The sequence below is a fragment of the Cariama cristata genome, unplaced genomic scaffold (genome assembly GCF_000690535.1).
Source record: "Cariama cristata isolate BGI_N322 unplaced genomic scaffold, ASM69053v1 scaffold18343, whole genome shotgun sequence".
In the NCBI taxonomy this organism is placed as follows: Eukaryota; Metazoa; Chordata; class Aves; order Cariamiformes; family Cariamidae; genus Cariama; species Cariama cristata.
In genome coordinates, this window is record NW_009606907.1 from 29,339 (window position 1) to 50,668 (window position 21,330).

The following is a 21,330-nucleotide window of genomic DNA, read 5'->3' on the forward strand; positions in this document are numbered from 1 at the left end:
ACCGGAGGGGAGAGCAGAGGAAAAGCCCACATGCTTTTTGGTGGGAAGCAAAATTACGCCACCAAGTGCAAGATAATTGCACTGATTGGGTCTTTTTTTTCCTTAATGGACTTCAATAACCCAAAGCCAAAGGGAACCAACTGGCCCGTTCCAGGCTCCCATAAGCCAGACCTGGTACCTCTGCAATCAACCTCTCATCAACAGCGACCTCAAAGTCCTCTCCCAGCCCTGGCTCTGATTTCCACCTCTGTCCCACATCCCTTGCAGGAGGAAGGATGTGGGAAGGAGTATCTGAATCACCAGAACTTTGAATCTCTAGTTTGGCCCTCCCTGTGTTATCAGGCTATATCTTTCCATAGGACCCTCCGCACAGGCTTTCTCTGAGTTGTATTTTGTTGCCTAGAGCTCAGCAGCCATTTCAGCAGGCACTTTTAGGGAGGGCACATCATCTCTGATGGTGCTTAGGATCCTTGGGATCCTCCAAGACAGGTTCTGCTTGCGGGTAAAGAGACATGGATGGCTCTCTGGGCCAAGGTGGAGTTAAGAGCGACATATCGAAGCCATAGCTTCCCTGCAGCCGTAGCTTTTGGTTTTCCCTGACTGTTCTTTGCTGTTCACCATCTGTGTCCAGACTAGGAGCAGCCACGACCCAGGATCTGGCTGTGATGAGATGAAGGACGGGACAGACTCCCTGTTTGCTGAAGCCTTGGGTGCAACGGGGCAGTTTGAGCTGGTTTTGTGGTGGCTGATGCCTGAACCCAAAAGGCTCCCAGGGTGTGCGTGGGTGTGCGTGTTTGTGTGCTGCCCTCTTCTCTTGGGGTTGTGGTCCTGGGAGGGTGACGTGGTGTTTACTTTTTGGAGAAGTGCCTGCCTCGGTAAATGTTATTGCTCAGCTGGTTTCTGTCTGCTGCACGGGAGGGAAGGGAGGAAGCCAAGGTGATGACCTGTGATCAGAGCATCTCTGCTTCTCTCCTCCCCTTGCACATACAAACCCCAGGCCCTTTAATTCAGCCTGGCTGCAGAACATGCTCGATCTCTTTCAGCTCCGTCCACAGGAATTCACTAAATTCAATGCTTTTCTTTTTGACCTTATTCCCACTGGTCTCTAGTTCATCACCCACCTCTGCATGTGAGTGTGGTGCTTGATGGCTCTGAGCGTGCTCTGCACCCTGAAGGTTCTGCATCGCACACCGGGGTCCCTCTGTGCCCCGTGCAATCCTGGGGGCATTGCAGCCTTGCTGAAGCAGTGCCTTGGTCCCTTGCTCCCACCTCAGTACAGGCAGAGCACCCAGGGAATGTCATCCCCGTGGACTGAAGGCCACACAGTCTAGACCAGGGCCAAAATATGTGAGTGGGAGCTCAACAACTTCAGTGGGGACTGAAGAATCCAAGTAATTTAATATTGGGAAGCTCCATTCTAAGGGATTTGGGAAACCTCAGCTGGGGAGACTGACCCACGGATGAGTCTTACCCTGATGGGGTCAGCTCCACAGCGTTAGAGCAAGGAGGCAAATGCTGCCTTCCCTGGTGTGAGTGCAGCAAGAGGCCATGAAGATCATTAAGGGGCTGGAGCATCGGACATATGAGAAAGGCTGAGAGAGCTGGGACTCTTCATTCTGGAGAAAAGAAGGCTCAGGGGGATCTTAATGATGTACATAAATACCTGATGGCAGGGAATGAAGAAGACAGAGCCAGACTTCTCAGTGGTGCCCAATGTCAGGACAAGAGGCGGTGAGCACAAACTTTAAGACGGGAAATTCCATTTAAACATGAGAAAAGACGTTTTTACTGTGAGGGTGGTCCAAACACTGGCACAGGTGGCCCAGAGAGGTTGTGGAGTCTCCATCCCTGGAGATATTCAAAACTTGACTGAACACAGTCCTGGGCAACCAGCTCTGGCTGACCCTGCTTTGAGTAGGTGGGATGGTCTGGATCATCTCCAGAAGTTCCTTCTAACCACATTGATTTGGTGATTCTGTCCTTAGGATTACTGGGAGTCCACTGGGACCCATCTGCATTAGTGGGAAGAGAAGCTGAGTCGAATGAGAATTGTGTTTTGCAGAGGGAGCCTGCCCTGGCTTGAGCGTTTCCAGCTGTTGCACCTTCCTTGCTGCCGTGGGTCCAAGAGAGTAGGGTCTAATGAGCTGCACCCCTCGTCTGTGCCAGGGCAGGCTGCTCTTTTGTTGAGCACACAGGGCTTCCCTTCATTAAAATGAGCAACCACAGGGTTTTAATTTGCAAAGTCTTTCCTGGTGATGGGGAAATTACAGCTGACACCTCTGCTCTGAGGAAAGGTCTCTGAACATCTGACACCCTCTACCCTATGCTAATTTCTGCCAAGCACGGTATGTTTTTGATGCTTTCATGTTCTCCCCTGTCTACATAATACCAAGCAGCTCCTTTTTTGCACACTGCAGGTTCACCCAAGGGTAGGAAGGGCAGTTGTGGTCCTCAAATGGGGCAAACACTGTGTCTCTGCCCCCTGGAGCAGGATCACTCAGAGCTGATCTTGCAGACATCCCCATCACCGACAGATAGGACGGATGCATCCCCTGCTGCTGGGTCTTTCCTTGGTGGCGTGAACAGGAGTTCAACCCCACTGCTCCTCTCCCGTCCTTGTCTGCACTCAGAGATGCTGAGAGGTGTGGGTGGCCCTTGCCTTTGGTGGCTGTCAGCTTTCCTCCCTCTAGTGCTTATCCCAACCTCCTGCAATGCCAGTAGCTGGGAGGAATTAGTCCTCTCCCTTGGGTTTGATCTCTACCCAGTTTGTGTCTGGATGGAGCTCAGGTTATTTTTTAGGTGTACAGTGCTGGCTGGGTTAGGTGGGAATACCAGGAGGTGTTCATGAAGCAGCGATTCCTTTTACCCCCCTGTGATGGCCAGAGGCAATGCAAGTCCTCATGTGCAAAATTTGAGGGGAACGTCATATTCTGGGTGCAACCAGCATGAAAAACTGGGTGGTGTGGAGAAAGAAGGAAAATTTGCATTTCCTTTCCCTCCTTCTGGTTAAAATAACAAAGGGAGAAAGATTCTTTCACCTCTTTGTCTGTCCCATCCGCTCCCAGCCACCAGCTGGACGTGACCTTCCAAACTGGACTGATCAGGAGAGAAGATGAAAGAAAAACAAGCGATGTTTCACACGAAGCTTGCTCAACACCCTCTGTTATTTAAGTGCTTTCTTGGCCAGGCTCTAAGTGGGAGTGGGGAGAAGGGCGGGCAGCCTGGCGGGAGCTGGGCAGAGGAAAGGAGATGTGGTTGGTGCCCGAGTGGTCGAAGGGACGAGCTCAGCTCCTAGCTGCCTCGTACCCAAGTTTCTCTGTTCATGTTGCCCGTACACAATCCACCGTGCTGATTTTGGTGTCAGAATGAGCATTTAAGCCTCTTGTCCCAGTTGTAAAGCTTTTGGCTCACTGAATTTTGTCCATCTGCTGTGCTAAGATCTGGAAGGAGAGACCTGGGTGAGGACACTTGGCTTCTTGCAACCATGGCTGAGCCCTCAGTCTGTGTTGAGCATTCCTGGGTGAACCGTCTAATTTAGGTACTGCGATTCCTTGCCTAAATGCCTGGCTCTGCCCTGCTCCTGCAGGGTTTTTTTTTGGATGGATCCACAAGTTCCAGTATGGGAGGCAGTGAGTTTGGGTGATGCTGTCATGCTCTCTAGAGCAAAAGAAGAGAGGGAGAAGCTTGTAAAGCAGTCGCAGAGTAGAGAGAGCTGAAGGGCTTATGAGAAATAACAGAATGGACTTAGAAGAGGGAATGGGTCACTAGGGCTGTAATGGTGTGAAAACATACCAGTATCACCAGGGATAATTATAGCAAAGCTGTGCTGATGCTGGAACAGAACAGGGAGTAAGCCTGGCATCAGTTCAGCAGTGATGCTACCCATGTCCTGGTGAGAGCAGAAAGCAGGACAGGGTCCTCCTGCCACCGGCGTGATGAGCAAAGCCAGCAGAAACCTGCAGGTGGGATTTCAATGGAGCCTGAGGAAGAGACAAAGAGATTTTCCTTTGCCGAGAAGCCTTGCTCCTGATTTCCCTGTCTCCTCGCTTACCCAGTACGTCTCTTTTTCTCCTGTCCCACAGGAAATCTGCGATGATCCACGCCTCTTTGTGGATGGGATCAGCTCCCATGACTTACACCAGGGCCAGGTTGGGAACTGCTGGTTCGTGGCTGCCTGCTCCTCCCTGGCATCCCGGGAGTCTCTGTGGCAGAAGGTAAGCGGTTCCCCATGCCAGGGGAAAGCCTGTCTTCAACACCTTGGCTTTGTGTTGTGTTTGTCCAGGTCAAAAACTGGTTCTTCAGGGATGCCTCAGGTCCTGAAAAACTGTTCATGTGCAAAAACCTCCCTTAAAGGACTAGCTTTCAAGGGGAGTTAGTCATCATGACTGCAGTCACATCACACTCAAGCCAAACCCTTGGCCAGTTTCTCCTTAACCAAGTGGATCAAGTCCTGTCCTGTCCTCCAGATCCCAAATCTGACCCTCCCTACTCCAAAATAACATAAAAAACAACAAGGACAACAAAATTCCTGATGCTCAGCTGCAGCGTTTGGCCCCGTTTCCCTAGCTCCCATGGTGTTACCTCTCCTTGGCTGTGCAGTATGTGCCCACCTTGGCAGTCAAACACCCCGCACTGGGGCAGGTAGGGTGATTTCAGGGTATTAGCATCTCTCCCAAGCTGCTGGTTCCCCAAAGCATCCATCCCTGGCATGTCCTGTGGCCGGATTGCACCATGTAGCAGCACTCTTTTGAGTGTGGGGTCCAAAGGAACTGTGTTGCAGACCAGAAAGGCACAAAGGGTCTGCAACACAGCAAGGGGAGAGAGACCAGGGAAGCAACCACAGAGCTAGAAGGAGGGAAGGAGGTCCTCTGTGCCACATCCTTGGGCAGTCTGTGCCCATCTCTGCCATGTGCTCAGCTGTAGAAGAGGTCAAGCCTGTGAAAGCCAAGACAAATGTGGGCTTCAGTCCCTGGCACAGGCACGTCTCATCGTAGGACAAGAGATCAGCAAATTGCAAGCACTGTTTCCTAGGTTTTACTGCAAAGGCAGCCACCAAAGTCCTACAGTGTGTGCAGACAGCATCACCTGCTTCACACACAGCCTCCTACTGCAACAGACCCACAGGGTCTGAATATTCCCTCCACCCTACTCCTTTGCAGCGGCTCTGTGGTACTCAGAGCCTCTTCTGCGTGTTGTTGTTGTGATCATGAACACCAAGCTCAGCCTTGGGAATTTGTGTTTGTTGCAGCATCCCCATTTTTTTGTTAAAATCAAGTCTTTTCTTTAGATGGGAACAGGGTAGCTGTTGTTGGCCTCTGGATAAGCAGTAAGGTTTCCTCCCCTCGTGGCTGTGGTGGCTGTTGTGGCTCTCGTTACAGATGTGGTGCCAGGGGTTGTTTAGCTTGTTCCTCTCCGTCGACATCTCCCAGGGGTGAGCAGGCGAGTTGTCTTCCCTTCTCACCATTCACTTCCAGCCCTGCCCTGGGAGATGCCAATCGAGCAGAGGCCAGGTCCCTTTGAACGCCTCATTATTTCAGTTTGCCGACGGCATTGCTTTTCCTCCCTTGGCAATTTGGCTGTGGGTGTTTGTGCCTTCTTATTTTCCATGCCCTTAACTCTCAGAGGCTCTTCTTTACCTGCCTCCTCTTTCTTTCAGAAAGGTTTGTTTTCTGGCAAAAGCAGAAGCTGCAGCCCTCTCCCCAAGCATTCCCTCTCAGTGATGTTCAGTTTGCTGTGGTGGTCACTACCCAGCTCTGGTCAGACACGCTTCAGCACTGCTCTGCTTTTGAAGACCTGTGAATTAGATGGGACTTGTGCTTACGTTTTGCAAGGTGCTTTGTGTGCTTATGGTGAATTGCAAGGAGTAAGTGTGACTGTAAACTGCAGCAGCAACTTTTAAAGCAAAATGGAGATGTCAAGTGCACAGATTAATCCCTTGGTCCAAAGAGACACCAACTTTTAAAGCAATATGGGAGATGTCAAGTGCACAGGTTAACCTCTTGGTCCAACAAGACACCAGCTCTGCTGACTGTGCTGGGATTAGAGCATGGTCCTTGCTGAAGATCTCAAAGCCCTTCATCAGCTCAGAAACAATGGGCCACTTGGTCCTCGGTATGGTTTCACGTGCAATTGTGAGAACGTTGCTGGAGGTACCTGTTGCTCCTTGGCCCTCGGGCAAGTCCACACAAAGGATGTGCAGGGCAAACCTCTACTCCTGACTGAGCAATATGTTGATGCAAGGAACAGTTGAGAGGACAGACAAGGCAGCGAACACTAGATTTTTAAACTGTCATTAGACACCAAAATGTCTCAGAATCAGGGTTAGGGAGGAGTTGAAAGATGCTGATGCAGGTGTTAGCATCTCTGAAATATCGGCACAGGGATCTTGGCCGAGGTGTCCCATTGCTGTTAGAAAGTGTAATCCTGATTTATACCAGGATGTAACTTAGGCTCTGTGTGTCCCTTGCTCCACTTCACACAGTGAAACACACTGTGGGGAGGGGAATACCTTCAAGGGAATAGCACAGGTCGGCGCATCCCTGTGTATCCCAAGAGATGATGTCATTCACACGCCTTCTTCCGCCTCACCCCAAGGCTCCCTCCGTGTCCTTACTTCCCATTAAACCTGTGTCTGGCATTTGTTAATCCCCATCTGGACACTGTTTTGACATATAATCATAGAATCTTTATGATTGGAAGAGACCTCAAAGATCATCAAGTCCAACCCTCTACCCAGCGCCACCATGCCCACTAAACCATATCTTGAAGTGCCACATCTAAACGTTTTTTTGAAGACCTCCAGGGATGGTGAGTCCATCATCTCCCTGGGGAGCCTGTTCCAATGCCTAACGACTTTTACAGTGAAGAAATTCTTCCTAATATCCAACCTGAACCTCCCCTGGCACAGCTTGAGGCCGTTTCCTCTTGTTCTATCGCTAGTTACAACATCCCCAGAAGAAGACAGTGGCAGACTGAAGTGAGCCTGATGGAGGCCACCAAGACAGTCTGGAGCACAGGACATAGGAGGAGAGGCTGAGAGAGGTGGGTTTGTGCATCCAGGAGGAGGGAAAGCGAAGGGGAAGCTTATTGCTGTCTGCAGCTACTTAATGGGAAAGTATGGACAGGACGAAGCCAGCCTCTTGCTGGGGTTGCACAGTCACAGGACAAAAGACGACAGCACAAGCTGCAGCTTCTCTTCAGCATGAGCGTGGTCAGACACTGGAACAGGGACCTGGAGAGGCTGTGGGAGCTCCATCCATGGAGATACTCAAAGATGGACCAGACAAAGCCCTGAGCAGCCTGATTTAACCTTTAAGTCCTCGTTTGAGTGATGGGCTGGACCAGACGCCCTCCAGAGTCTCCTTCCAACCTGAATTATCCCATCAGCCTACGCTCAGAGAAAAACCACTGCCACCCAGACCTTCATTTCAGGATAACGAGCTGCGGTTGTCAGGGAGGTTGCCAGGGAGGCTGACATCAGACGTCCCTTCCCTATAGATTATTGTGCACAGTAGCACCATCAGTTCCTAATCTGCAAACGAGGCGGGAGGGCACCCAGAGGAAGCCCCGGAGGGTGTTTTGCGTCACTGGCCCAGGTTGCCTAGCATCGCTCATCTCTGGGACCGTGGAGAGGGGGCACCAGCTCCGTGGGCTTGGCAGCTTTTTCCCTCTGCCTGTCCTGTTTGAGAGCCAAACACTTCTGAGGACATAGAAGAGGATCAGCCGAGGCGATGGCAGCCGAGGCAGGGATGCTCGAGCTGCCCTTCATCCGTGATGACCAGCTTACCCGCTGCATGCGGCTGCGATTCCAGAGCCTGCAGCAAAAAAACATGAGACCCCAGGATGGTGAGAAGCTGCTGCATCCCAACGAGCACATCTACCGAGTGGATTTCATCCGGCAGCACAACCTGCGCTTCCTCCGCTGGGACATCCAGCTGGAGAGACCTGGGAAGGTCACGGTGACCGGCACCTCCCAGCACTGGACTCCTGATCTCACCCACCTTATGAACCGGCAGCTGCTGGAGCCGGTCGGCATCTTCTGGAAGAAGCCAGGGGCCAAGGAGGTAGAGTGCAATGAGGCAGATGCCCAGGAATTTGGGGAGCGGATAGCAGAATTAGCCCAGATCCGCAAGGTGATGTATTTCCTCCTTGCTTTCGCCGATGGCCTTGAACCAGCTCAGCTGAAGGGCTCTGTTGTTTTTAAAGCCTGATCTTCTCTTGCTCAGCCCTTCTTACTCCAGCTATGCTTTTGTCTTTGTTTTTCTTTCTGTCAGCTCAGTTCTTGGTTCAGTTTTTACGTGGTTCTTTTTTGATGAGGGATGGCATTACAAAAAAGTGGAGGGCAACTCGGCACTTCTGGAGCACCTCAGCCCTGCAAAACTTTTGCCATACGTGCTGTCCTCGGTCTGAATGACGGGGAGGAGGAGGCCATGAGCTTGCCGCTGTATTTGCCTGGAGTATAAGTCTGCGTGCTTGTGAATTCAGCAGGGGTTCAACAGGTCTGACTGCTGTCTTGGAAATACGAGGCTGCCCTAAACCCTCCAACTGTGGCAACTGCATACCAAAAGCCTGATGGAAAAATAAGAAATTGCCGTACTAGAAACAGAAGAGACAACTTGGCAAGAGCCCTGGCTTGCAGTTTCCATCCTAGTCATTAAAAAGGGAGGGCTTGTTTGGGGTGGAGTGCTTCTTGCAAGGATACTGAGTGCTTGCAGGCTGCAGTGACTCCTGCTGCGACTATGGTTGCTTGGTGTCTCTGAAGACCATTCCCATGGAGGATCACCTTGCCGTGAAGCTGAAGTACATTTGGGCATGCGGTATTCTGTGCATTGCAAACCCACTGGACAAACTGGTGCAGGGAGGTTGGACCACTCTTTTCCTGACAGCCGTCGCCATTTCATGCTGGGTGTCACTGTGGGAAGGTGTACTTCAGCACGTTGGTCACCTTGTGCTGTCTGGAGATTGTTGGTCCTAAGATGGGTTGGAGGAGACGTGCATGTGTGTGCAGAGCTGGGCAAGTGAGCCAGCAGCTGAGAGCAGGCTGTTGTAGGTCGGAGCCAGCAGTGAGTGCCCCGCAGCAAAAACAGTTTGTGCATTGTTGTGGCCTTAAAGCAGCCGTGAATGTATTTGTTCTGAAGCATCTATGAGCTGTGAGGCTGCAGAGCACTTTGCAGACCACAGAGCAGGAACCTGCTGCTGCTGTCCCCAAAAAGCAGTACATCCTACCATCTACAACTGCTGAGGCAGGGAGCAGTGTCTGGATGGCCATGGGAGCAAAGAGGGGAGATGACACCTTTGCAAGTTTAGGAGCAGGAGGGTGTTTTGTGCCTGGCTTGTCCCATGACTGTGAAGAAACTACTAACTTTGAACGTTCCCTTTTCCTCCACCAAAAAGTGGAGAGCACTTTGGTGAAGCTTCTTGAGACCCGCAGATAGAACTGTCCTTCAAAAGAGTCAAGTGTTATTACAATTGGTCCTTTGCTAAGGTTGCACTCAAGTGTGGGGGAGCGCTCAAGGTATGGCCTGAGATTTTCCTGAGGTGCGCAAGGAGAGGGCGGTGATGGGAAAGCCAGGACAGGGTGATTTTATACCCATGGCCTGCTGACTTGTGCGGGCCATCCCCCAAAGAGTCCAGTCTTTTCTTCAAAGCCTCCAGAGATGCAGACTCCATGCCCTCCCCAGCCCAAGAATAGTGTATAAAATGATATACACAAGCTATGCCAGGCAGAGAGGAGAAGGAAAGCAGAAGATCAGCTACTGGCTGGAGAGATGGCAGAAACTTTCAGCAACCACTGAATCATACAGCTGTGCCATGGGCATTGCTGGAGAAGTTGATGTCTTTGTTTACACCCCAAGAAATGCTGGTCTCAGTGAGGAGAGATAAAACTGGCTGCATCACTGCTTGGCTGTAGCATGGACCTGCTGTGGGCCAAACCTCCTTCTAGGGTCCTGGCAGACTTTCCCATAAGAGACCCCTCCTTGTACATCCCAGAGCAGAGCTCCTGACTACAAACCACTTTAAACCCTATAACAGGAACCAAAGGGATTTTTGCATGCCAGGTCTCACAATATACCATTGCTACATTGCTGGTTGCTGGGGCAGAGCTCTCGCGGCAGATATCTCGCTGGGTATTGATGTACCACAGTAAATAAAAGCCTAATCAACAGGGTTCCCCTTAAGGACTGAGGCTGTGCGCATCTTCTTCATGCTCTTTTTGGAAGCTACCCCAATCCTGCATGCAATAAAGCAGCACACACCAATTTTCAACTCCCTGTTGGTATTTTTGAGCACCTTTTTATCTGTAAAAAGTAAAATGAACATTTACCTTCTTTTCTCTTGGTGTGAGAGGCTTAATAGAGCATTTAGCAGCTTTGTGTGGTTTGGGGAGGGGTTTGAAACTGGGCAGAGGAGGGGAAATGGTCCTCAGGTGGATCCTCAGGTGGATTCTCCTTTCTATCAGAGCTGGGGGTGGGAGGTGAGTGAGCCAGTGTGATCTCTCTCTGCTGCAGGGAAGATGAGCCTCTTTATACCAGTCACTGAATCTCTCCCTACACCGTTTCAGCATCCCATAAAGGCTTTCAGATACACTGCTCTGACCCATCTGCCTGGGGAATTTCATCCCAGTTTGTACTAATCAGCAGATGGGCACAGCTGGTCCATCCCTCCCCTTCCTGAGCTGGCAAGTTCCCAGCAGAAGAGCCCATGCTTAGAAGAATCGGTGTCCACCAATTCCTCCTTCTAATGGGGGACATTTCTGCAGGGTCACGGGTGCCTTTCCTCTTAATTAACCAGTCTTAAGAAAAATGAGAAAAGCCTTAAACCAGCTTGGAGAAATGAACCTAGTATTTCTGAGCTCCTAATTTACCGCTCTCTCAGCCCTTTCACTGTATATTTTTCCCACTAAAGGGTGTTACAGCTCCAGATTTTGGGAGCACCTAAGCTCATTCACAGTTAGGTGAATGAGGAGACGTGGTCTCCACTGCCTCAGTGTCACACAACTGAGGTGAGTCCAGGACTCAGTGGGATCCTGGGATGGGTGGTCTATTGCATGCTCTCCAGCATCCACTGAGGAGGGATGAAGATGTCTGGGGAGGTTTCCTGCGAGTGGGTGGGAGCCGTGGACCTCAGACACATGACGATCTCCTGGAGGGATCCGGGCTCCAGCTACTGCTGGAGTTGGTAGATGTGCCCCAGGTAAGTCCTTCAGGTAATACACGTCAGGTCATAAGCAGGGGTTGTGCTGTACACCTTGAAGCGTGGTGTCCCGAAAGGCACTGCATCCAGAGCTACCATCTCTCCCCTGCAGCCAGGCGAGTCACTGATACCTTGGCCAGGGGGTGAAGTGACTGGTGGGATCCTTGGCCTGGGTGGGATGCTGCGCTCCAGGAGAAGATGGGGCGAGGAACCTGGTGTTTCAGCTGCCACCTTACACTTTGGCATGTTGAGGACAGGTTGGGCTCTGAAGATCAGGCTCCTCTCGTTTCCTCTTGGGTCGGTGTAGAAACATGACCAGTCCTTGCTTCTGGATCCTGCTCTGCATGAAGGCTGACTGCTTTTGCTGCCTTCAGCATCAGCGAGTATTTTCAGCACTGTCCCCAAATGAAGGGACAGAGGAAGATGATGGGGACCGCTATCTCCTGCCACCACTGACAGTAATGGCAAGTCTCAGAACCAGCCAGCTGGAAGCTGTCACTACCAGCTTTGGCTGACAAGCTGCCTCTAATCAATGCCATAATCATTTCTAAGCCCACATTAATAGCGGGTTGATTAGCACAATGGTCCTCTATGACAATTCATTAGGATGAGGTCCAGTCAGGAGGGAATCAATGGGGACTGATGGAGGGCTGTCTGACCTTCCCCGGCGCTCTCCCAGAGGGAGTCTGGGGCATCATTGTTAGCACTCCTGGAAAACACCAAGCCCTCCAAAAGTCGCTCTTTTTCATGTCTCCATCTGCTCTGCTTCTATTGATCCAGACAACTCAAGAGTGCCAGTGAGCTCGCAGGGCTGATGGCATCATTAATATTTCAGTGTAGGAGCAATAAAAGCCCTGAGCTGGATCGTTGCTGGTAGCTAAGGAGTTGGAGGAGGCTTTCTAGAGAGAAGTCTCTCTGCAGGGTTACGGCTTTGTGACGGCAGCCAAAAAAAGAAGCAGAAGGCTCCAGCAGCTGGACAAGAGCAAAGACACAGTGCAGGGGGTCTCATCATGGCCTGGGACTTCGTGAAGAGCCTCTTTCCATGCAATGTAGCTGTATCCTGTCCTATCCCACCCCAACATTCACAGATGTCTCCACAGGACAGTGATTATTTGGTGTATAGGAACATAATTTTCCCCATGGGCATGTTGAGGTTTTTCCTTGTTTGGGTCATGATGCTTGAGAGCAGGCAAGTAAAGAAGCAAAGATGTGGACAGTCTGTCACATTACTGTAGCTGAATCCATCAGTACCTGTCAACTGTCAACTACATTAACTATACGTGGCCTCGCAGCCCACCTTGGCCATGAAGTAAAACCACGTTGCCTTCACCCTCAACAAAAGCTAAGCTGTGGTGGGGCAGTTCCTTGCTGTGTGCCTCTGTGTCTTGGTTCTAAATAAAATGCAGGTCCTCCTCGATGTAGCATTTGTGCGTGGCTGTGCCCATTTTTGTCCCAACTGTTGGGTGGATTTTCCATCCAAAGCAAAGCTGGTGGTGCCTGTAGCCATGAAGGTCTGTGGACTTTGGCAGTTACCCTTCACTTGTGCCTGTCCCACTGGCGGTGCAGGTGGCAGTGACACCAAACCCGTGCTCCCTCAGCCCCCCAGATACTCCTAGGTTTCTTTCACTCCAGGCCCTCTTTTCCTTCTTTCAGCAAGTCACCTCCCTGTGCTTGCTTGGATGAGTATGGTACCTCTTGACAGGGAAGAATGGAGACCTTGTGGGGATGGGGATCTCGCTTTTCCCACTTATTTTTAGCGGAGTAGATGTACACAGAGTGTGTAGTCCCTGTTCAGTGCCACCAGGTAGATGAATACAACACCACACTTGCACTTGGGCCAGTGAAGTCACACCAGAATCAAGTAAGAGAATCAAAGAAGGTACTGTCTCTTAGTGGTACCCTACTGACGCTAAAATGAACAAAAAAGTGGTCATAAAAATAACCATCCCTGGTCAGACCAAGGACTGTTCTGCTCCAATAGCCTGTCTACAGCAGTAGATGGCAGCAGGTGTCCAGGGTAGAATTATAAGAGACAGGACAAGGATCTTTAGCTCCATCTTCCAAAATGCAATGAAGTCTAAACTATTCCAGTACATGTTAATCTAATCTGCATTGGAGGAACCAGGTCCAAAATCTGACCCCACCAGGCAGTAAGCCAGTCCATCCCCCTCATATTCTTCCTTGTCTGATATTGTCTGCATTAGTTCCAGGAGAGAGTCAAACCCAGCAAAAAAGGGAATAACCTAGGTGCGTGTGCCTCTTCTCTTGCAGGTCATCCCAGACTGGAAGGAGCAGGAGTGGAATCCTGAGAAACCTGAGAGCTACGTGGGGATTTTCCACTTCCAATTCTGGCGTTTCGGTCAGTGGCTGGACGTGGTGATAGATGACCGCCTGCCCACACTCCACAACCAGCTCATCTACTGCCACTCCAACTCCAGGAATGAGTTCTGGTGCGCCTTGGTGGAGAAAGCTTATGCCAAGTAGGTACCTGGGTAGTTGCAGGACAAACTGGGACCTGGGCAGCCTGTTTTTCCTCTCTGTTCATTCATCAGTTGGTTTGCACCAGTGGAAACAACAGCTTTCCTGGGGAGGAGTAGAACATATGTCAAACAGACAGAAACTGTAAGAAAAAAACCTTCTCTAGCCTTAATTTACCCTCAAAGCAAAATGCCCTCCATCTCCATGTTTGATTAACTAACACCTATCCTAGAGATTTCGAGTTCCCTTTACTTTGTCCTATGACAGCAAGAGTGCTGCAACCAGCATGGGTCTTATTTTTACACCCTAGTTCGCTGTCCTCACGCACTGAAAGTTTTATTACAAATCTCTGTTCTCCAGGCTGCCCCAAGAACTGTCCCAAACCCCTTAAAATGTCAAGCCAGCGTTGTTGTGCCATCTCTGTCACCCTCTTTCAGGTTGTCAGGCTGTTATGAGGCCCTGGATGGAGGCAACACAGCTGATGCCCTAGTAGACTTTACTGGTGGGGTCTCTGAACCTATCGACCTGACCGAAGGGGACTACATTGCTGATGAAGCCAAGCGAAACCTCCTCTTTGAGCGTGTGTTGAAGGTGCACAACCGGGGAGGCCTCATCAGCTGCTCCATCAAAGTAAGCAATGTTACCTGTATGTCACTGTCTCATGGGAATAGGCGTTTTAGGATGCAGTTGTCTTACACTGTCAGAGACTTCTAAAATAGATCAGATAAATTATGGCCAAGGGTTCCTGCTTCTTCTTGTGGATGGCAAAAGGAGTCAAGCCTGGATGCCAGCCCTCTTTATTCCTCATTGCTATGTCCAAGAGTGTAGATTCATCCCACCACCCTTTAAATGTTAGGGGAGGATTCATTTCCAGAGAATGGCATTTAGGGGTCTGCGTGGACATCTCTACAAACACTGTGTGCGAGACCTCCCATTATAACCAGTAGCATGAGCTTTATTGGTGGACAGGATGGGTTCTCAGAGACCTCATGCAGATGAAGACCAGGAAAAATCTAGTAGCTAAAATGGCATCTGATACATCTGCCAAGGCAACTGGCTCTCTCCTTGAGCATTGGTGCTCTTCTTGTTGGCTCAGAAAATCTGCGGGGAAATCTGAGATCCTTTTTTTCCCAGTCCCTGCAAAGGCGGTGGCATCTCCCCGGTATGAGCACTGTCTATGTCCCCCTGCCCAGGCCACGTCAGCAGCTGACATGGAGGCCCGCCTGGCCTGCGGACTGGTGAAGGGCCACGCGTACGCAGTGACGGACGTGCGGAAGGTCCGCCTGGGCCACGGTCTGCTGTCCTTCTTCAAGTCGGAGAAGCTGGACATGATCCGCATGCGCAACCCGTGGGGCGAGCGAGAGTGGAACGGCCCTTGGAGTGACACGTGAGTTAGGATGGGCAGCAGCAGCACCTTTTTTTGGTGGGAAAAGTTGGGTTGGAGCAAGTCTTGAGACGTGAGACAATTTGACTACATCCACACCGGTAGGATAACATTGTATGGGCAGTTATGGGATGCTGCTTCAACCCATGTCCTAAACCTACTGTTTCACTGGCGTAGATTCATTCCTTGCCCTGAGGTCCCTGGAGGTCAGCAACAGGGTGGCTGATCTTGGCAGACCTTCTCCTTAAGGCTCTGGTGGGTGTTGTGGTGAAATTGCCAGCATGTTCTCACTAGTGAAGGATGATTCTAGCTCACCTTTCTGCTTCCTGCAAAAATAGCACCCAACAGAATCAACCTCTGCCACCACTGACTGCTGTGGTGTCTGTGGATGGGATGAAGAACCAAGGGCTGGTGTAACCAGAGCCTTTGGCCGGCCAGTGTCCATTTTGTTATCTTCACTGACATGGTTGTGTTTGTACTGGCCAAAAAAAATCTTGGCAAGCTGGATTCAGCTCCACTGGTCAGGAAGGAAGTTGAAGCTCCAAGCCATGCTGCTCTCCCCACCGTGTCTGGAAGATGAGCTAACCAGAGCAGTGTGGAGACTGGTTGCATGGCTGAAGCTTTATATGGGCCTTGTGCCCTCGACAGATCCTGCCGAGGCCAAGTAACCTCTTGACTTCTTGTGTATCCCCTTGCAGTAATGATCCTGTTCTCTTCCCACAGCTCTGAGGAGTGGCAGAAAGTGAGTAAAAGTGAGAGAGAGAAGATGGGGATGACGGTGGAAGATGACGGAGAGTTCTGGTGAGTTCCTCCTGAGGCTGTCAGCACGGGCCATACCCACAGAGTCCTCCCACCCCATGAAGCACGTGAGTCATTTCCATGCATACAGCTATCCAGAGCAAATACCTTTCCAAGCCCCCCCGAGGCCTCCTCCTTGAGCCCATGGGTATTAGCTTTGGATGGCCACGACCCTAGGATTGCAAGCTGCTCTGTGTCACACTGGGTCCAAACCATTTCACCCAGGGTACTGGGAAGCTGTTAGGAATGTGTTGAACGTAACAGCCTCACTGGGTATAATTCAATACAACATGTACCCATGTGTGGAGAAAGGGCCACTACTCTGCTTCTCCCACTCCAAAACACATAGCTCTAGTGTTTAAGCAGAAGAAGTATTTACTGTGTGCATGGAGAAAGGTATCTCCAACTCTTTTGTTATTCATCAGCCATCAAAGTCTTCCCAGACACAGATCAAGAACATCCCTGCAGTGCACTCTTCAGGGGAATGAAGCAGCATAACCCAGCTCTGTCCTTTCCTGACTTAGGATGACCTTCGAAGATTTCTGCAAATACTTCACGGACATCATCAAGTGCCGTCTTATCAACACATCCTACCTGAGCATCCACAAGACCTGGGAGGAGGCAGTGCTACATGGGGCATGGACCAGAAACAGTGACCCCTTGAAGAACCGCTGTGGAGGCTGTATCAACCACAAGGACACCTTTTTGCAGAACCCCCAAGTGAGTCACGGAGCAGAGGCCCTTCTGGAGCTTTCATGTGTGCTTCTGAGTGTTTGAATCTCCTAAAGGGACCTAGAGGACCAAAATGGCTACCAGACCTCTAGTAGATTAAATGTGCTCATAACCATTCTCTGGCTGAGACCCCTGGCATGGCATGACCAGCATCCAGGGCAATTCTATTAACCTTATCCCTCAGATCAGGGAGACTGAATTCAAGTGCCTGGTGTAGAGCACCTTGGCACAAGCAAACAGCAAACTGTGCCACGGGGTAGCGGTGTTAGCTGGTCCCAATCAAACAAAGCCAGGAACCGTTTCCAACTTGGATGTCTGAATGGCCAAATTCCAGTTCCTTTGCCCAGACCTTCACACTGTTAAATTTACCAGGACGGGTGTAGTCTATAGGGCCATTTCCTTCTAGCTTGGCCTTCAGAAAAGGCCCTGCTCTGAAGTTCATCTCCTGGAGCAAGGTCTTCTGTGCTGTCGTCCTCTGAACTGGGATTCTCAGTAACATGAGGCAAATTCTTGTGAGTCCTTCATCTAGCAAGCAGATGAAGGATGGTCTGGTCCCTTGCAGGAGTTGTCATCAGGGCTGGAAGAGTTGTCTCCTGCTTCCAGCTCTGTATTAGCCTTCATCTTAGGTCTCTGTGAACATCAGTTCCTCCTTCCATGCCTCGTAGGAGGACTTGCGGCAGACTGCAAGGCAGAAAGTCTCTGGTATGAGACTGCATCTAGACTCCTTGGATTCTACCGAGCAATTCAAAGACTGGATTTCCCAATCTTTTTCTAAGATGAGCCAAAAAGGTCTCTGGCTTGGCACGATGGTGCCAGTTCCCAAGAGGAGTGGCTGTGGACTCTCAGTGCTGGTACTGAAGCCAGGCTGTCCCTGCAGTGAGGCTGGTGGGGAGAAGCTGAGGTTGACTCTACTGTGTGTCCACCCCCACCTATGCCCAGTGATCCTGTCTTAGTAGAAATCCTCCCTTACCTTCTTCCTTTTGTTTCTAGTACGTGTTTGATGTGAAGAAGGCAGAAGATGAAGTGCTGATCTCCATCCAGCAGAAGCCAAAAAGGACCAGTCGCAAAGAGGGCAAAGGAGAGAACTTGGCCATAGGCTTTGATATCCATAAGGTAGACAGTGGTTCCTGCATGTTGGCCTGAATACCCCCATAAATCTCTTAGTGCTGGAGTGGTACATCAGTCCTGCATGACCATTGGTATTGTTTGTTTAAGCATTATCTGGGTGCCTCTGGGGTGCCTTCAGCACAGCCTGCCCCGCTCTAGAGATGCCAACAGATTTCAGAGGTGAACAGTGACAGCATGGACAAGTTCTCCTTGCTAAAAGCAATGCTTAGTCTGTTGTCTCCAAATGATGAAATCCGTTAGACTGATCCTTATGTGTTACTTGCTGGGCCCCCAGCATCAAGCTGGGATGCAAGAGACAAAGAGTCTGTGAGCCAACAGAGCTGGGAGGGCCACGTCCACACTTGTTTTCCATCCAGCCCAGCTGGGACCGTTTTGCTGGTTCTCTTAACTCCAACTCTCCCAGCACTATGGGGTCAGTCCTTGCAGTCTGGCCCCCCAAGGTGGATACTGATACAGTGTCAGTCAGTGCTGTCCTGCTGTCTGTCCATCCTGCTGTGGTATCTGCCCAGGTGGAGCTGAACAGGAACTACCGGATGCACACCCTCCAGCAGAAGGTGGCCAGCTCCATTTACATCAACTCTCGCAGCGTCTTCCTGAGGACAGACCTGAAGGAAGGCCGCTACGTCATCATCCCCACCACTTTTGACCCCGGTCATGTAGGCGAGTTCCTTCTCAGGATTTTCACAGATGTGCCTTCAGATTGCCGGTAAGGAGCAAGAGCAGTGATGGGAAGGAGCTGGCTATTTGGAGACAGTCCTGTGCCTTTGAGATGTGCTTTTCCTGATTGGAATTGGTGATAGCCTTACCTGGAGGTGGTGTTTGGCTTCCTTTCAAGGGTGGCCAAGAGACAGGACATCTTTACACATCTCACCACAGACATGTAGAGAAACTCCCATTCTGCTTCTAAGCATAACATGGGAAAGCATCCCAGACCCAGGTTGAGGAGACTGGAGTGGGGAGCGGAGTCTGACAGTGGACAGTGCATAGTCCTTCCATCCTGCTAGAGCAAACTCTCTGGCCTGCCCATGGGATAAGGCTGGGCATCTCTCAACGGCCACGTGTTTTTCCTTGCAGAGAGCTGACACTGGATGAGCCACCACACACCTGCTGGAGTGGGATGTGTGGTTACCCACAAGTGGTATCCCAGATCCATGTCCTTGCTGCAGCCGGGCTCAAGAATCAGGACTCCCAAGGAGGTACTGGTCTTTCCCTGCCTGTTGTCTTGTCCCAGAGGAGTTGGGAGGTGGTTGTTTCAGTGGGAAAAGGGGGAGGTGGTTTCGTGAGGTGGGAGGTTGCTGGGATTCGTTATGGCCTCAGATATTTTTTTCAGTGAACATGCCTGATTCAGACACCAGAGAAGGAGAAAGTCCATGGAGAATTAAACTCACTTCTTGCTGTGGACATGATCTAGGAGCTGTTATATTTAGGCTGTTGTCTAAGATCCTTGGGAGATCCTCCCAAAACCTCCCTAAAGCCTTTAGGCATCGTCCTGTAACAATCTAGGCTTTCGTCCTGAGTATGAGCAGCTTTAAAAGTCAGGAATCATATTTAAAGGCTTTTTAGTAGGCTTTTCAGTAGGAGGGACAGAGAAGCAATGGAACAAGCTGATGTGTTGGGGTGGTGTTCGTCACTGGACGCTGGATAAATGCCTATCAGTACAATGTAGGTCAAATTTAGCTCATTTTAGGGTGATGTGGATCGAGAGCCTCTCCCTCTATTTCCTGTAAGTCCTGCTCCATGCTTGGCACCTAGGAGCCCTCTGAGATGACCTGAGCCACCACCAGCACAGTCCACTGTGTTTCTTCTTCCTTGGGCCTCTAAAAGCTCTTTCTCATGGTCCTACCATGCTCCGATGCAATTTTGACATCCAGCAGTTCTCTTGCATGGAAGACAGCAGCAGCACCATGCCTCACCATGTCCTGCAGCCACGCAGAAGCTCATGGCGAGAACCCCATGTTCAATCCTCCTGGGGCATCTGGACCAAGAAACCCAGGGGTAGTGATGACTTGTACTGGGAGGTCACTGTAGTAGGATGAAACGTCTGGAGGTTGCAATTAGAGAAGCAAATGCCTTTGCACCATGGGAACAGACCAGATCCTAGCCTTTCTTGCCCATTTCCCGAGTCAAGGACATGTGTTGAATGTGGCAAAATTTAGCCAGGCACTTTCAAGTCAAATTTAAAGTATAAAAGTCAAAAACTTAAAAATTAAAAAAACTAAATAAAAAAATTAATTAATTTGTTTTTTCACCCAACCCTTTTCATCAGGGCTGCGTATCACTAAAGCCCTGAAAGTAACAAGCAGGATCCTTCCACGGGGCAAGGACTAGCCGAATTTGCTTGTTTGTCGCGTGCCATAAAGGGAGTCCTTCTATCCTGTCTGGTGTTTGGGGAGGGAATTTTACCCTAGGTAGGTTGTTTTTTCTTGGGTTACTCACAATAGCTCAGTGTATCTGTAGCAATGCAGGGAAATTTGTAGCCAAAGGTCTCTGAACTGTTCACAGAAACAAGGAGATTTATCTTTCCTTCAGACAAGGGTACATGTGGGTTCTGGAGCCATAAAACATTTTCTCAGCAAAAGGCCCTTGGGAATGGCTTTTTTCCAGCTGTTTTCCATCTGTTCGGCTCCCACCGCCAACAGCCTGCACGTTTGGTTCTTTCCAGTGCAATGGCGTCTCTCGCATCTCCCAGCCTGGGCCGTTCACACTACTTTGGAAATAGTGATTTACAGATAGGAATTTGGCTCCGGCTGATGGAATATGAGGATTTAATGGGACATCCCAGAAGACAAGGGTAGTTTGGAAAAACAGCTGTGAAATCCAGCAGCTGTGTCTCACCAGGGGAGCCAGGTCTTTGCAAACAGAAAGCTAGTGAGGAGGTGGTCTGGCAATCAAAGATGTGGTTCTTAAATCCCTGGCCCTCAGAAGGCGGTGACTTGTTCCTCCTCATTTCCACATTTCCCTTGGACAAGAAAACTCATCCACCTGGTCTGTGTTTCCATCATAGCCACTAAAGCTCATGGTAAGAAAACGCATTCTGGCAGTCAAATTTCCATAGCAATAGCTCATGCTCTTCTGAAATTCCCAAAATGAGCACTGGTTTCCTAAGGGAAAAATGTTCATTAATGAGGAACTCCTGAAGGTCAGGTACCGTCTAGCTGTGGGCTGGTAGTCTGTGAACTTGGGAACTTTACTCTCCATCTTTGTGGCCCGCTTGTTCCCCATGGCTGTCTTGTTCCAGCTGGGATATTGCAATAACTTTCGTTTCCCACTTTCTCCTCCAGTTCTAACTCATTTCCCCTCTTTGCCCCTCAATGCCCAATCTTTCCCTTCCCCATGTCCCTCACTACCACCAATAATCCTTTTCGACGTTTTGATCTTTGCCCTGAATTCTTAACCACAGCAAATACTCTAAGGACCATCTTCATCTCTTTAAAAACCTTTTAAATATATTTCCATCCTAACGCTCCTCATTCATTGGTTGCTCACCAAACCTTCCCAATGCCCAAATGGTCTCATTTTTGGATCTCATAAATTAGCACATCTTGACACTTAATTTTGGCTCAGCATTGTGCCATCTCTCATCACCTTGACCACCCAGCATTCTTCTTACCCCAACA

The 21,330-nt window shown here is 50.2% G+C and overlaps 2 protein-coding genes across 2 annotated transcripts in view; both read left to right on the forward strand.

Annotated features, from left to right (window-relative positions):
* CAPN5 (calpain 5) overlaps window positions 1–18,909 on the forward strand; it is a gene marked incomplete at its 3' end in the record, with an annotated part of 32,215 nt that extends 13,306 nt beyond the window's left edge. The window contains exons 2-10 of the mRNA XM_009696542.1: window positions 4,083–4,214; window positions 13,465–13,673; window positions 14,109–14,301; window positions 14,865–15,058; window positions 15,779–15,856; window positions 16,378–16,573; window positions 17,576–17,698; window positions 18,223–18,419; window positions 18,788–18,909. Coding sequence (XP_009694844.1) covers window positions 4,083–4,214; window positions 13,465–13,673; window positions 14,109–14,301; window positions 14,865–15,058; window positions 15,779–15,856; window positions 16,378–16,573; window positions 17,576–17,698; window positions 18,223–18,419; window positions 18,788–18,909 — 1,444 coding nt within the window. The remainder of the gene's footprint in view (window positions 1–4,082; window positions 4,215–13,464; window positions 13,674–14,108; window positions 14,302–14,864; window positions 15,059–15,778; window positions 15,857–16,377; window positions 16,574–17,575; window positions 17,699–18,222; window positions 18,420–18,787) is intronic.
* Window positions 7,731–8,210, forward strand: OMP (olfactory marker protein). The gene has a single exon (XM_009696541.1). The coding sequence runs from the start codon at window positions 7,731–7,733 to the stop codon at window positions 8,208–8,210; it is 480 nt and encodes a 159-aa protein (XP_009694843.1).
* Window positions 18,910–21,330: the final 2,421 nt, after the last annotated feature.